This window comes from Nycticebus coucang, chromosome 21 (genome assembly GCF_027406575.1).
Source record: "Nycticebus coucang isolate mNycCou1 chromosome 21, mNycCou1.pri, whole genome shotgun sequence".
In the NCBI taxonomy this organism is placed as follows: domain Eukaryota; kingdom Metazoa; phylum Chordata; class Mammalia; order Primates; family Lorisidae; genus Nycticebus; species Nycticebus coucang.
Window position 1 is genome coordinate 63,614,932 of NC_069800.1, and position 14,338 is coordinate 63,629,269.

The 14,338-nt window shown below is 47.3% G+C and overlaps 1 protein-coding gene across 2 annotated transcripts in view; it reads left to right on the forward strand.

Annotated features, from left to right (window-relative positions):
- The first annotated feature begins 9,730 nt into the window (after positions 1-9,730).
- The window catches only part of ZNF831 (zinc finger protein 831), a 62,443-nt gene continuing 57,835 nt past the window's right edge, over positions 9,731-14,338 (forward strand). For both annotated transcript variants that reach the window (XR_008376632.1, XM_053574807.1), the window contains exon 1: positions 9,731-13,657. Coding sequence is in view for 1 of the 2 variants with exons in the window: in XM_053574807.1 (XP_053430782.1) it covers positions 10,025-13,657 (3,633 nt within the window). In the remaining variant the exon portion in view is untranslated. The remainder of the gene's footprint in view (positions 13,658-14,338) is intronic.

Sequence of the window (14,338 nt, forward strand, 5' to 3'; positions counted from 1 at the left end):
ACTCTTTGTGCTGTACGTGCCCCGGGCTCTGACCGGTGTAGAGTGATAAGTCTCCACTGTGACAGTGCCTTACACATGCCCCACGCTCAGCCTGCCTGTCCCTGCCTCCCTGAGCCCCGGCAACCACTCCTCTTGTCACTGGTTCCATAGTTTTGCCTTTTCCAGGACATCATGCAGTTCCAATCACACACCACGTAAGCCCCTGGGACTGGCTTCTTTCACGTGGCAGCACCATCTGAGGCTCCTCCATGTCTTTTCCTGGCCTGGTGGCTCATTCCTTTTATTGCCGAACAGCACTCCATGGTCTGGTCTGCACCAGGGTTTGTTTACTGAAGGGCATCTTGATCGTGTCCAAGTTTTCCTGGTTATGAATAAATCTGCTGTCAACATCCACATGTGGGTTTTCATGTGACTGTAAGTTTTCAACCCATGGGGTAATGATCGAGCTCCCCCCAGCCTCTGCTTTTTTAACTTCTTAAAAATTGTGCTAAAACATACATAAAATTTACCATTTTAACCATGTTCAGTGGCATTAAAGACATTTCCGTAATCGTGCACCCCTTTTAAAGTAACAGTATTTCAGCAAAATAGTCTCTGTGTGGGGAGTGGGAGGGACGGGGTCCTCCCACCACGGTAGACAGGGTGATGGTGGTGTGGGGTGGACTGAACTTTGCAACCTTAAACTCTAAAGCTGTCTCAGCACCCAAGTTCCTTTTGAAAAGTTCAGTCTTCCGCATTTAGTATGTTTCTCTGCGGGGATCTCTTTCGGGCCCTACGTGTGACGTTTTAAAGCCAGTTTGTACCCACCCTCATTTGTGGGTTATTTCTGAGAAAAAGGCTTTAAGTCACTTTTCCAGTTTTCTTCCACTTTTCTGTTAGCCAGTCTTCCATAAGGCTGCACATTTTTGCCAAAGGATGTCACTAGTTTGGGGGACGTTGGGAGGGCTGCACTCACGGCAGAATGAAGTGAACCAGGAACCCGCCAGGATCTCAATGAGGGGGGACTCAGCCGCCAGCAGGGTGAGCACCGGGTGTGAGTGTAGGGGACTGGGTGGTCGTCCTAGACCCCTCCCTGACACATGCAGACAGAAGTGCCTTCTGGCAAGCTGCCTTCCCACCCCTGTTCCTCAGCGTCCCCATCTGTCCAATGGGGACAGTATAGCTTGCTGCCTTCTTGATACAGAGTAATCAGAATTAGCTATGGCCCTTTGAGGTTTCCCTGAGAAAAGTGCCATCTCCCCGGAGGAAGGTGTTACCTGGTTATCTCACATATGGGGATCAGCTGTTACTAAAAGGCATTAATTTTGCTGTGGTCACAAAACAGCCTTTGAGAAAAAAAATTCTAACTGTCGCAGGTGTGTCCGAAACGCAGCGTTTTCTGCCTGGAGTTTCTGCTTTGAAGCCCCGTGCTCCCGTTGATGCTTCCGCTAGGTGGTGGCCAGTCGTGGGCTTCTTTTCTGTTTTTCTGTGGGGTTGGGCTCATGTTTGTGGGGGACATGTGATGTTGGGCCCTCAGTTCCCGGAGAAGGTCCCCCAGATGCCCCTTGTGTGGCCTCTTTGGAATTCATCCTGGGGCTGAGCTCTCTGCAGGCTGCCTCTGTCCCTCCTGGACACGAGCTTTGGGCTGAGATACTCAGGGTCCCAGCCCTTCTCCTTCCTGATGGCCCCAGGGAATGGAGTGCTCTGTCCAGTCCCTCTAGGGCTGGAAATGCCAGAATATTTCTGCTGCCCAGAGGCAGAATTAGCTGGGATGACTGGGGCACGAGTAGCCCACCATCTCTTGGTGTCCCCAGTGGCATCAAGCTGCAGCTGCCGTGTTGGGGACTTGATGGACAAAACACGCTTTGTAGCTCCATCACCCTAGCTCCCCTGCGGCCCCTCTAGTGTTTCCTGGGATCACTTCCCAGAGAGAACTCCCTTTCTCAACCGGTAAGCCAGCCTGAGACACGATCCTTTCTCCAGAGGCGAGGAACAGAGGCTGCCAGACTGACTGAGTGGGGAGGAGACAGGGGGTAGGAGGAAGGAGGGTGGGGGAGGAACCTTTACTTAAAAGTTCAAAATATTATGGCGTAGCATTGAAGACTCAAGTCAACGGAGCTATCACTCTGCACCTGGCATGGTGCTGGGCGTTTTCCTGTAAATTATTTCATCTGATCCTTTTGGTGGCTCTGCCCTTAAAGACACTGTTCTTCCAGCCCAGGAAATAGTCTCAGGGCTACTCACTGGCGAGATGGGGAAGTGACCCCGGCAGGATCCTGGGGCAGAAGACACAGCATCTTGAGGTGCATGTGAGCCTTTATCTCTGTACCTATCAGCCCTGTGAATGATAGTAGCCACCTATGAATCCCTAAAGATTTCTGCCTTTAAATCTTCCCTTGAAAAAGTGTAAGGTCTCAGAACTTTTTGAAGCCAGGGGCTCTTGCAGGTGGCTCTGTGCTGGGAGGTCCATAATGAGACCAGAGGTTTAAGAGGAGAGCAAAGAGTGATTGAGATGGTCTTCTCTGCCCTCCCTCTGCCCCATGGTAGCAGATGTTGAAACCAACTTTCAGGATTTTTTTTAAAAAAGACTGATTTGTAGCATTTACCAATTCCTATGGTGTCAATTTCCCCAACCATGCCAGTTCTCGCTGTGAACAGCACATCCCTGACCCTGAAGGTGTGAACGTCACACCTCACCCCAAACCTCCTGTTATGAACTGCGTGTGTATCCCTCCCAAATTCCTATGTTGAAGTCCTCACCCCCAGCGTGATGGGATTAAAGGTGGCAGGTGGTCAGCTCACGAGGCAGAGACCATTATTTTTTGAGACCAAGTCTCACTCTGTGCCCTGGGTAGAGTGCTGTGGTGTCACAGCTCACAGCAACCTCAGACTCCTGGGTTTAAGCAATCCTCCTTCCTCAGCCTCCCGAGTAGTTAGAACTATAGGCACCGAACACAACACCTGGCTAGTTTTTCTATTTTTAGTAGAAATGGAGAATCTCACTCTTTTTAAAAAAAAAAAATTTTTTTTTTTGAGATAGAATCTCAGTATGTCACCCTCAGTAGAGTGCCATGGTGTCACAGCTCACAGCAACCTCAAACTCTCAGGCTTAAGAGATTCTCTTGCCTAAGCTCCCCACATAGCTAGGTCTACAGGTTCCTTCCACAACACCGACTATTTTTCAGTTCTACTCGTCATTGTTGTTTAGCAGGTCCAGGCTGGGTTTGAACCCACCACTCTGGTGTATGTGGCCAGTGCCTTAATCACTGAGCTATGGGCGCTGAGCCAGGAATCTCACTCTTTTTCAGACTGGTCTCAAATTCCTGAGCTCAAGCAATCCACCTGCCTTGGCCTTCCAGAGTGCTAGGATCACACCTGGCCCCAAAGTACTTAAAAAAAAAAAAAATTGTGTACCTTTACTGAACAAAGACTGTACCTTTTTTTTTTTTTTTTGGCATTTTAAATCTTTTTATTTATTTATTATTTTTTATTAAATTATGACTTTGTACACTGATGTATTTATGGGGTTCAGTGTACTGCTTTGATATAGAATGTGAAATGCTTACATTGAATTAAGTAACACATCCATCACAATTATATTCATTTCTTAATACTTTTGAAATGTACCATTGCATCATGCACATTAGGTGAGGTCCCCCCAAATATCCTCCCTCCTTCCATATGCCCACTCCCCGCCCCTCTCTCTCCTCTTCCTTTCTACTTTCTGGACTATAGTTATGTTTTGCCATTCATATGCGTGTGTAGGTGATTATATATTGATTTCATAGTAGTATTGAGTACATTGGATGCTTTTTTTCCATTCTTGAGATATGTTACTAAGAAGACTATGTTCCAGCTCCATCCAGGTAAACATAAAAGATGTGAAGTCTCCATCTTTTTTATGACTGCATACTATTCCATGGTATACATATACCACAGTCTGTTAATCCATTCATAGGTCAATGGGCACTTGGGCTATTTCCATGTCTTGGCAATTATGAATTGGGCTGCAATAAACATTCTAGTGCATATGTCTTTGTTGTAAAATAATTTTTGATCGTCTGGGTATATACCTAGTAGAGGAATTGCAGGATCGAATGGTAGGTCTACTTTTAATTCCTTGAGTGTTCTTCAAACTTCTTTCCAAAAAGGTCATATTAGCATGCATTCCCACCAGCAATGTAGAAGCATTCCCTTCTCTCCACATCCACGCCAACATCTATAGTTTTGGGATTTTGTGATGTGGGCTAATCTTACTGGAGTTAGATGATACCTCAAAGTGGTTTTGATTTGCATTTCTCTGATGATTAAGGATGATGAGCATTTTTTCATGTGTTTGTAGGCCATGTGCCTGTCTTCATCAGAGAAGTTTCTGTTCAAGTCTCTTGCCCACATAGAAATGGGGTTATTTGTTCTTTTCTTATTGATTAGTTTGAGTTCTCTATAGATTCTAGTTATCAGACCTTTGTCAGAAGCAAAAATCTTCTCCTATTCTTCAACCTTCTTCTGAAGGCTGTCTGTTTGCTTTACTTACTGTGCTCTTGGCTGTGCAAAAGTTTTTAGTTTGATCAGATCCCAGAAATGTATTTTTGGTATTGCTTCAATTGCCCAGGGAGGTCCTCCTCATAAAATATTCTCCCAGGCCAGTTTCTTCAAGTGTTTTCCCTTCACTCACTTCTAGTATTTTTATAGTTTCATGTCTTAAGGTTAAATCTTTTATCCAGTGAGAAACAATTTTTGTTAATGGTGAAAGGTAGGGGTCCAGTTTCACTCTTCTACAGGTCACCAGCCAGTTCACTCAGCACCATTTGTTAAATAGGGAGTCTTTCCCCCACTGAATATTTTGATAGGTTTTTCAAAGATCAAATGACAATAAGTAGCTGGGTTCATCTCTTGGTTCTCTATTCTGTTCCATAAATCCATCTCTCTATTTTTGTGCTAGTACCATGCTTTTTGATCACTATAGATTTATATTATAGCCTAAAGTCTGGTAATGTGATACCTCCTGATGTGTTCTTATTTCTGAGCCATGTATTTGCTATTCAAGGTTTTTTCTGATTCCATATAAAACAAAGAACTATTATTCAAGTTCTTTAAAGTATGACAATGGTGCTTTAGTAGGGATTGCATTAAATTCGTAGATGGCTTTGGGTAGTAGAGACATTTTAACAATGTTGATTCTTCCCAGCTACGAGCATGGTATCTTTTTTCATTTGTTAACATCTTCGGCTATTTCTTTTTTCAGAGTTTCACATTTTCTTTAGAGAGATCTTTCACGTCCTTTATTAGGAAAGTTCCCAGATATTTCATCTTCTTTGGCACTACTGTAAAATTAATAGAGTCCTTGACTATATTTTCAGCTTGACTATTGTTGGCATATATAAAAGCTACCGATTTGTGAGTATTGATTTTGTATCCTGAGATGATGCTGTATTCCTTGATCACTTCTAAGAGTTTTAAAGTTGAGTCCCTGGAATTTTCCAGGTATGGGATCATATCATCAGCGAACAGTGAGAGTTTGATCTCCTCTGATTTTCTTTGGATAATCTTGATTACCTTCTCTTGCTTGACTGCGATGGCTAAGACTTCCATCACTATGTTGAATAGCAGTGGAGACAGTGAGCATCCTTGCCTGGTTCCTGATTTGAGTGGACATGTTTTCAATTTTACACCATTCAGTATGATATTGGCTGTGGGTTTGCTGTAGATGGCCTCTATCAGTTTAAGAAATGTCCCTTCTATGCCTATTTTCTTAAGTGTTATGATCATGAAAGGATGCTAGATATTATCAAAGGCTTTTTCTGCATCAATTGAGAGAATCATATGGTCTTTGTTTTTTATTTTATTGATGTGACATATTATATTTATAGATTTGTGTATGTTGAACCAACCCTGTAACCCTAGAATAAAACAACTTGATTATGGTGTATAATTTTTTTGATGTGTTGTTGAATTCTGTTTGCTAAGATCTTATTGAATATTTTTGCATCAATATTCATTAATGATATTGATCTATAATTTTCTTTCTTTGTTGGATCCTTTCCTGCTTTGGAGATAAGAGTGATATTTGCTTCATAGAATGTGTTGGGAAGTATTCCTTCTTCTTCCATGCTTTGGAAAAGGTTGTATAATATAAGTACTAGTTCCTCTTGAAAGGTCTAATAGAATTCAGATGTGAAGTCATCTGGTCCCAAACTGTTCTTTTTTGGGAGATTTCATATTGATGCTATTTCAGTGATTGATATAGGTGTATTCAAGATTTCTTGTTCTTTCTGGTTGAATCTAGGAAGGTGGCATCCCTCTAGGTATTGGTCCATTTCCTTCAGATTTTCATATTTCTGGGAATAAAGATTTTTGTAGTAATCATTGAGGATTTTTTAAATTTCTGAGGTGTCTGTTGTTATTTCTCCTTTATCATTTCTGATAGATGATATTAGAAATTTTGCTTTTCTATTTCTGGTTAGGTTGGCCAAAGGTTTATCAATTTTGTTAATCTTTTCAAAAAACCAAATGTTTGTTTTGTTTTGATCTTCTGAATGATTCTTTTGTTTTCAATTTCATTTAATTCTGCTCTAACTTTGGTTATTTCTTTTCTTCTGCTAGTTTGGGGTTGGAATGTTCTTCCTTTTCCTGTTGCTTGAGATGATCCAATAAGTTGTTGGCTTCCTCTCTTTCTGTTTTCTTGAGGAAGGCTTCCAATGCTATAAATTTCCTTCTTAGGACTGCCTTTGCAGTATCCCACAGGTTTTGATAATTTGTGTCTTTATTATCATTTTGTTCCAAAAATTTGGTAATTTCCTTCTTAATCTCGTCTTTGACCCAGCTATCATTTAGCCTAAGACTATTTAGTTTTCATGACTTTGTTTGAGTATGAAGATTCCTATTGCTATTGAATTCAACTTTTATTCCATGGTGGTCCAAGCAGTTATAAGGAATAATTTCTATTCTTTTAAATTTGCTGAGGTTAGACTTGTGTCCTAGGATATGATCTATTTTGGAGGATGACCCGTGGGCTGATGAGAGGAATGTATATTCAGTTTTATTATGATGAAATGTTCTGTAGAAGTCAGTGAAGTCCATTTGTTCTAGGGTCAGATTTAAGTCTAATATTTCTTGGTTTAGTTTCTTCTTGGAGGATCTATCCAAAACTGTCAAAGGGGTGTTAAAATCTCCAACTATTATAGTGCAGGAAGATATCAAGTTGTTCATATCCATTGGGGTCTGCTTTATAAATTGAGGAGCATTCTGGTATGGTGCATAAATGTTAATTATAGAAATCTCCTCATGTTGGGTGTTTCTCTTGACAAATATGTAGTGAACATCCCTATCTTTCTTTATCTTTGTGGGTTTAAAGCCAATTGTATCTGCAACTAAAATTGCAGCACCTCTTTTTTTCTCGTTTCTATTTGCCTGTATTATAGAAGTCCATCCCTTCACCTTGAGTCTATTTTTATCCTTTAAGGTAAGATGAGATTCTTGTATACAACAGATATTCAGTCTGAGTTTATGTATCCAGTCAGCCAGCCAGTGCCTCTTTAGAGGACAATTTAAACCATTCACATTAATTGAGAGAATTGATAAGCCGGGTTGTATTTGGGGTGTCATGATTTTTGAACATCCCAGTGGACATTTTTAATTCTTTCACCATTGTGGAAGTTGAGTTTTGTTCAAAAATTTCTGGCTGCGTTTACTTTGGAGGTAGAGCATTGCGCTGAGGACAGTACCTTTTTTTCTTCTTTTGAGACAGTACCCATTTTAAATTGAGGTAAAATTTCACATTACAGTGAAATCATCATTTTAACTAAAATATACAATCCAGTGCATTTAGTACATTCAGAGTTTTGTGCACACCACCTTTATCTAGTTCCCAGACGTTTTCACCACTCCAAGAGGAAAGCCCAGATAGGGAGTCCCTCTGAATTCTATCCTGCTCTCTGGAAACCACTATTCTTTGTTTTGTTTCTAGAAATTTGCCTGTTTCAGGTTTTTCATACACACAAATCATACAGCCTGTCATCTTTTGTGTCTGCTTCTATCACTGAGTATAGTACAGTCAAGGGTTGTCTGTGTTATACCATGTATCAACACTTCCTTTTCCTGGCCAAGTAACATTCAATTATGTGGACATTTGTGTCATGTCTACCTTTTGGCTGTTTTGAATAGAGCAACTATGAACGTTCATGGACATATTTTTGTTTGAATACCTGTTTTCAATTCTTTCACCCTTGGAGGTAGTGGCAAACTGTTTTCCAAAGTGGCTCCATCATTTTGTACTCTCACCTGCCCTGCCTAAGGGTTCCAAACTCTCCACATCCTCACCAACACTTGTTATTTTCAGTTCATCATTATTATTACAACAGCCATGCTACTAGTGCTACTAGGTGTGAAGTCATAGCTCCCAGTGACTCATGGGATAGAGCATCTTTTGATGTACATTGGTATATCTACCCTGGAGCAATGTCTGTTCAAGTCCTTTGCTCATTTAAATTGGGTTATTTGTCTTTTTGTTGTTGCGTTGTAAAAGTTCTTTACATATTCTGTATATACACATTGGATACATGATTTCCCAATATTTTCTCCCCTTCTGAGGATTGCCTTTTCACTTCTCTGTGCCCTTTGATGCACAAAAGTTTTCAATTTTGATGTCAAATTTCTTTCCTTTTTTGGATGCTTGTGCTTTTTATGTCATATCTTTAAAATGTTTTGCTAAATACAAAGTTATGAAGATTTAATCCTATTTCCTCTTCTAGGAGTAGTATAGCTTTTACATTTAGGTTTGTAGCTGATTTTGAATTAATTTTTATTATATGGTGTGAGATAGGGGTCCAACTTCTTCTGCATACAGATATCCAGGTGTAGTATCTTTGTTTTAATATAATTTATTTAATTGTAAGTTTATGTAGTTAAACTTTTAATTATGGCTGTGTTTAACAACTGGATTGCAAAATTCCTGAAAAGTTGACCATCAGTCTTCTTGAGCCAGTGACATTGGTCTGAGCTGGCTCCAGCATAACCCTACTTAGACCACCTTGCTGCTAACGGTGGGAATGTGGATTTTGCCCTGCGGGAGCTGAGTTGGGGATGGGTGAAGAGTGCTCATGGAGCTCCTAGGGGATGGAGAAAAGGATCTGGGAACCCTTGATTCTCTAGCCTGTCCAAAATTTCCCCACTGCATCTGGCTTTTTCTTTGTGACTTAAAGAGCATGGTTGGGCCTCTCTTGCTCACCTGCCCTGCTCTTGGTTTAGAAGGAACCAGTTTTGTTCTAATTGGGTCTAAAAGGGGCTTTGGAGGCTCCACTTTTGAGTGGACACCTAAGCCTTGACTTGAGGCTAAAGAAGTGGTGTTACTAGATCAATAATAAGGTGATCAGTTACACTTGAATTTCGGGTGAGCAATGTACAGTGTTTTAGTATAAGCATGACTCATGTGTGATTTGGGATATATTTATACTAAAAGTAATTCTCATGCAATATTTGGGACACACTCTAAAGAATTTTGCATTATTGTCTGAAATTCAAATTTAACTCTGAGTCTTGGATTTTTGTTTCCTAAATCTGGCAAACCCTCCTTGGGCCAGTTTTTTTCTTACAGTTTTCCTCCTGTTGCAGAGACTCAGAGACCCAGAGGAGGCTGGACCTGATTCCTTATCCATTTTACAGATGGAGAAACTGGATCTTAGATAAGGAAAGGGACTTGCATAATATCACTATGCACTTTAGGACCTGGAGTAGCTGTCTGGCTTTTCTTTTTCATGAAGTTCACATTTGCTGAATGTCTTCTTTGCATGGGGTACTCTACTAGTGTCAGGGCACAACAGTGACAAATCTGCTAAGGACCTATATAGAGGACAAGAATCGGGAGTGCCCTGTGGTCATGTTAAATGAGAGACAGGATTCAGATGGACCTGGGTCAGAATCCTGCTTTGCTATGTATCAGCTGCCTGACAAATCACTTCTGCTCTCTGAGCCTCAGTTTCCCCTTTTCTAATTTGAGCATGGAGTACTTTTCTTGGGGGATTGTTGCCAGGCTTCAGGGGGTGATGAAATGTTGGGTAGGGAAGACTTTACTGATGAGAGAACAGTGGTACCCAGGGTAAAGTCTGCTTGTTGCCTGCAGGTTGTCCGGCATCCTGGACTGCCCGGATGGTGTGGAATGGAGGTTCCAGAACCCACTTGCCCTGCACCTCCTGCCAGGGAACAGCCAGCTCCCACTCCTGGCCACCCTGGGACTCCTGGTGGCCAGGCCTCACCGCACCTGACCCTGGGCCCTGTCATCCTGCCTCCAGAGCAAGGCCTGGCCCCCACCGTGTTCCTGAAGGCCCTGCCCATCCCACTGTACCACACCATGCCTCCTGGGGGCCTCCAGCCCCGTGCCCCCCTGGTGACAGGCAGCCTGGACGGAGGCAGTGTGCCCTTCATCCTTGGCCCCCTGCTGCAGCCTGAAGGGCCTGGCCCTGCCCAGGTGGGGAAGCCAGCGGCCCCAGCGCTGACTGTGAACATCGTGGGCACTCTGCCCATCCTGTCACCAGGCCTGGGACCCCCGCTGGGCAGCCCAGGCAAACTGCGGAATGCTGGCAGGCACCTGTGCCCGCACTGTGGCCGGGACTGCCTCAAGCCCAGCGTTTTGGAGAAGCACATCCGGTCCCACACGGGGGAGAGGCCCTTCCCGTGTGCCACCTGCGGCATTGCCTTCAAGACCCAGAGCAACCTGTACAAGCACAGGCGAACGCAGACGCACCTCAACAACTCCCGGCTGTCCTCGGAGTCCGAGGCGGGCGGGGGCGGCCTACTGGAGGAGGGGGGCAAGGCCGGAGAGCCCTCCAGAGCAGAGGGCAGTGGGGAAAGCCGAAGCCAGAGGCTGGACGAGAGCGCGTCGGAGGGGCCTCTTTCTCCAGGTGCCGGAGCGTTCCTTGTTGCCAAGAACCTAGATATGAAGCCGGACGCTGTTCCCTGCCCAGGGTCCACATCTGCCAACAGAGAGACTCCCGGGGACTCTGCCCTCACTATGTCCCCTGGGCTCCCTGCGGCTGGCTCGCAACCTTGGAGGAAGCTGCTAGAACAGAAGTCTAACGCAGGCGGAAAGCCCAGCTTGCTGCAGCGCCAGCAGGCCACGTCGTCGGAGAAGCCCTGGGAAGCCAAGGCGGCCGAGGGCCGGCTGAGGAAGTGTGAGAGCACCGACTCTGGATACCTGTCTCGCTCCGACAGCGCCGAGCAGCCACTGGCGCCCCCCAGCCCCCTGCACAGCCTGTCGGAGCACAGCGCCGAGTCGGAGGGCGAGGTGGGCCCGGCGTCGGGGGGCGCGCGGCCGGCCGGGCTGGAGCTGGAGAAGAGGCGCCTGGAGGAGCGCATCGCCCGGCTCATCTCCCACAACCAGGCGGTTGTGGACGACGCCCAGCTGGACACCGTGCGGCCCCGCAAGACCGGCCTGTGCAAGCAGGGCAGCATCGACCTGCCCTTGCCCTACACCTACAAGGACTCCTTCCACTTCGACATCCGCGCCCCCGAGCCTGGCCGCAGGAGGGCCGCCCTGGGGGCCGCGCGCTCCACCTGGACGCCCCCAGACACCACGCGGCCCCTCTTCTTCCACTCCGTCCCCACCCAACTCTCCAGCACCGTGGAGTGCGTCCCGGTCACCAGGAGCAACTCGCTACCTTTTGTTGAGGGCTCCAGGACGTGGCGGGAGCCACTGGGCCCCCAGGACGCCTGCCCCAGGACGCAGAAGACCCTAAGCCCGAGGCTCACCCCAACCCGGCTCGGCTGCCGCTCAGGGCTGACCTGGGCCGACGTCACCTGCGGACACCCCCGGGCCCTGGTCAGACAGGCGGCTGTGGAAGACCTGCCGTGGACGCCCCATGGAGAGGCCCCGGTCCCCACGGAGGATCAGGATGGAAAGAGAGCCGCCCCCGGGGAGGGGTCAGCCAGGAAGGGCAGAGCGACCAACAGGAAATGTGGCCAGAGGAGGCTGAAGCTGTTCTCCCAGGAGAAGTGGCAAGTGTACGGGAATGAGACATTCCAGAGAATTTACCAGAAAACGAAGGCCAGCCCCCAGGCAGGCAAGAAAGCCAGGGAGGTGAGAGGGGGCAGTGGAACAGAACTGGACCTTCCTCCCCGGGAAAAGGCTGCCGCGCGGGATGGCCCTGGGGATATCTCTGGAGGAGCCAGGTCAGAGCCCTGGGGAAGCCTGCAGACCCCAGAGGCCTCCTTGGTGCCCGAGCCCCCTAAGCAGAGGGAGCCTGCGGCCAGAGCGGGAGACAGTAACGAGTCCAGGGTGGATAGGGCTGTGTCATCCCCCACACTCAGTGACAGAGATGTCCCATATTCCGGCAGCAAGAGCCCTCTGCTTTCTCCAAACGGGAGGCAGGAACTGGGGCAGCAGCTGCCCCCAGCACCTGCCCCTCTTAAAGGGAGTAACCTTGAGGCTCCCAGACAGGTTTTGCCAGACCCTAAGCTAGAAGGAGATACGCGAAGTGGTGAGGATGTGAAGGAGACCTGCCCCTGGGCTCAAACGGTCCTCACACAGCCCAGTGGTGGCCCCAAGGAGGACCTGCTCCCCTCGGAGAAGAAGAAGCTGAAGGTGGAGGTGCTGGGCAGTTGGGAGCCACCAGAGCCAGTGGGGGCAGAGGCCTCAGGGGGACCTGAGCAGGACATCGACCCGGGGGAGCACCTGAGTCCTCGCCAGGCCGGGGAGTCCCTGGAATCCTCTGGACCCTCCTCTGAAGTTGCTTCTGTTGCCCCAAAGCAAATGAGGCTGAAGGACCAGGTGTCCCTGTGGCATTCTGCAACGATGGCCCCCGGGCAGCAAACCCCACTAACGTCCCAGCCTCAAGCTCCGGGTGTCCTCACCGCTGCTGCAGACAATGCCTTCTCCCCCAAGTACCTGCTCAGGTTACCTCAGGCAGAGGCCCCATCTCCACTGCCTGTTCCCCAGGGCCCTGGGCAAAGCCAGGGTATTTTCTGCAGGACTAGGCAGCCAGAGGAAGAGGTATCCTTTATTAAATCAGGCCCTGGGACCTCTCTGTCCCCTGGCCCAGCCTCAGGGCCCCCCAGGGAGACCACCTCCTACCCACCCACCCCTACATGTGAGGCCCCCACAGTCTCAGTCAGGGAGGGTGAGGCACATGCGATCCGTCACCTCTGCGTGGGCGGCGCTCTCCCAAGGGCCAGGCCTTCTGGGGCTGTCTCGAGTCCTTGGGTGCCTAGTTGGGAGCCAGGGGGGCCTCCAGGGGGTGTTCTAGAAGATCCTCCTACAGGGCCTCTGGCAGGGCTCAGTCCCTGCTGTCCCCTCCAGCCTGGCTCCTTCATCACAGCTCAACCTCGGCCCCAGGCTGTGTGCCCCAGCTGGCCCGAGCTGGCCTTGTCTTCCCACTCAGGGACCCCCAGGAGCTGCAGGGCCCAGAGCCCCTTCCCCTCATTGAAGGCTGAGCCCCGGCTTACATGGTGTTGCTTGAGACGCAGCGTCCCTCTGCCCATGGAGCAGAAGGGGAAGTTGGCATCCGTGTACTCGACCCTGCACTGTCCGGGTGGCAGTCTCCAGGATGAGGGTCCTGACGCCCTGCCCACGAACAACGGAGGATGGGCCCAGATGAGGCCTGGAGAAGGAAGGCCAGCCCAGATATCCAAGATAATGCCCAGCTTTGCCCAACGCCTAGGGCTGAGAGAGGTGCTCGGCGGGCAGGAGGTAAAGCGTAAAGCTGTCCCTTGGTGTTCATTATGTCTGCTCAGCTTTTTCCCAGGGGAGGTTGGGGCTATTGCATTTAGGGTGGGAAAGAATAGAGGTCAAAAATGCAGATACAAGCAAAAGAAAATCCCAAAAAAAGAAATCTCAAATAAAAGAATTATTGTACTTGAGACTCTAGATCCGTGGTTCTCAACCTTCCTAAGGCTGTGATGTATTTTCATTGTTACAAAGGAGTTGTGACCCACAGATTGAGAACCACTGCTCTAGATATCGTTCATATCTAGACATAATATTTAACTGAGCTTCCTGGTAACAGAGGCAAAAAGGAAAATGTAACACTCTACCACAGAGGAGAGCGTTCTGGGTAATCTGAGATTATAAACCAGAAACTCTTACTGAGAGATAGACCCTAGACAGGAACAAAACAAAACACTCTGGAGGAGAAGGTCCTTATAGTAGGGGCTTTGGAGAAATAATGACTGTGATTGGACAGAAACTTACCTCCGAGGTTCCCGGGAACGGTGATGGGAAGGGAAATGTGGGTGTCCTCACTGGTGATTAGATGGTAAGTTTGTAGTTCCATTGAGGGCAAATCCATGCCCTGGATTTCGTTAACTGAGGCTCTAGCCCAGCCAAGAAGGGTCCTGGGGCCCCAGCTTTACCCCTACTAGACAATGAATG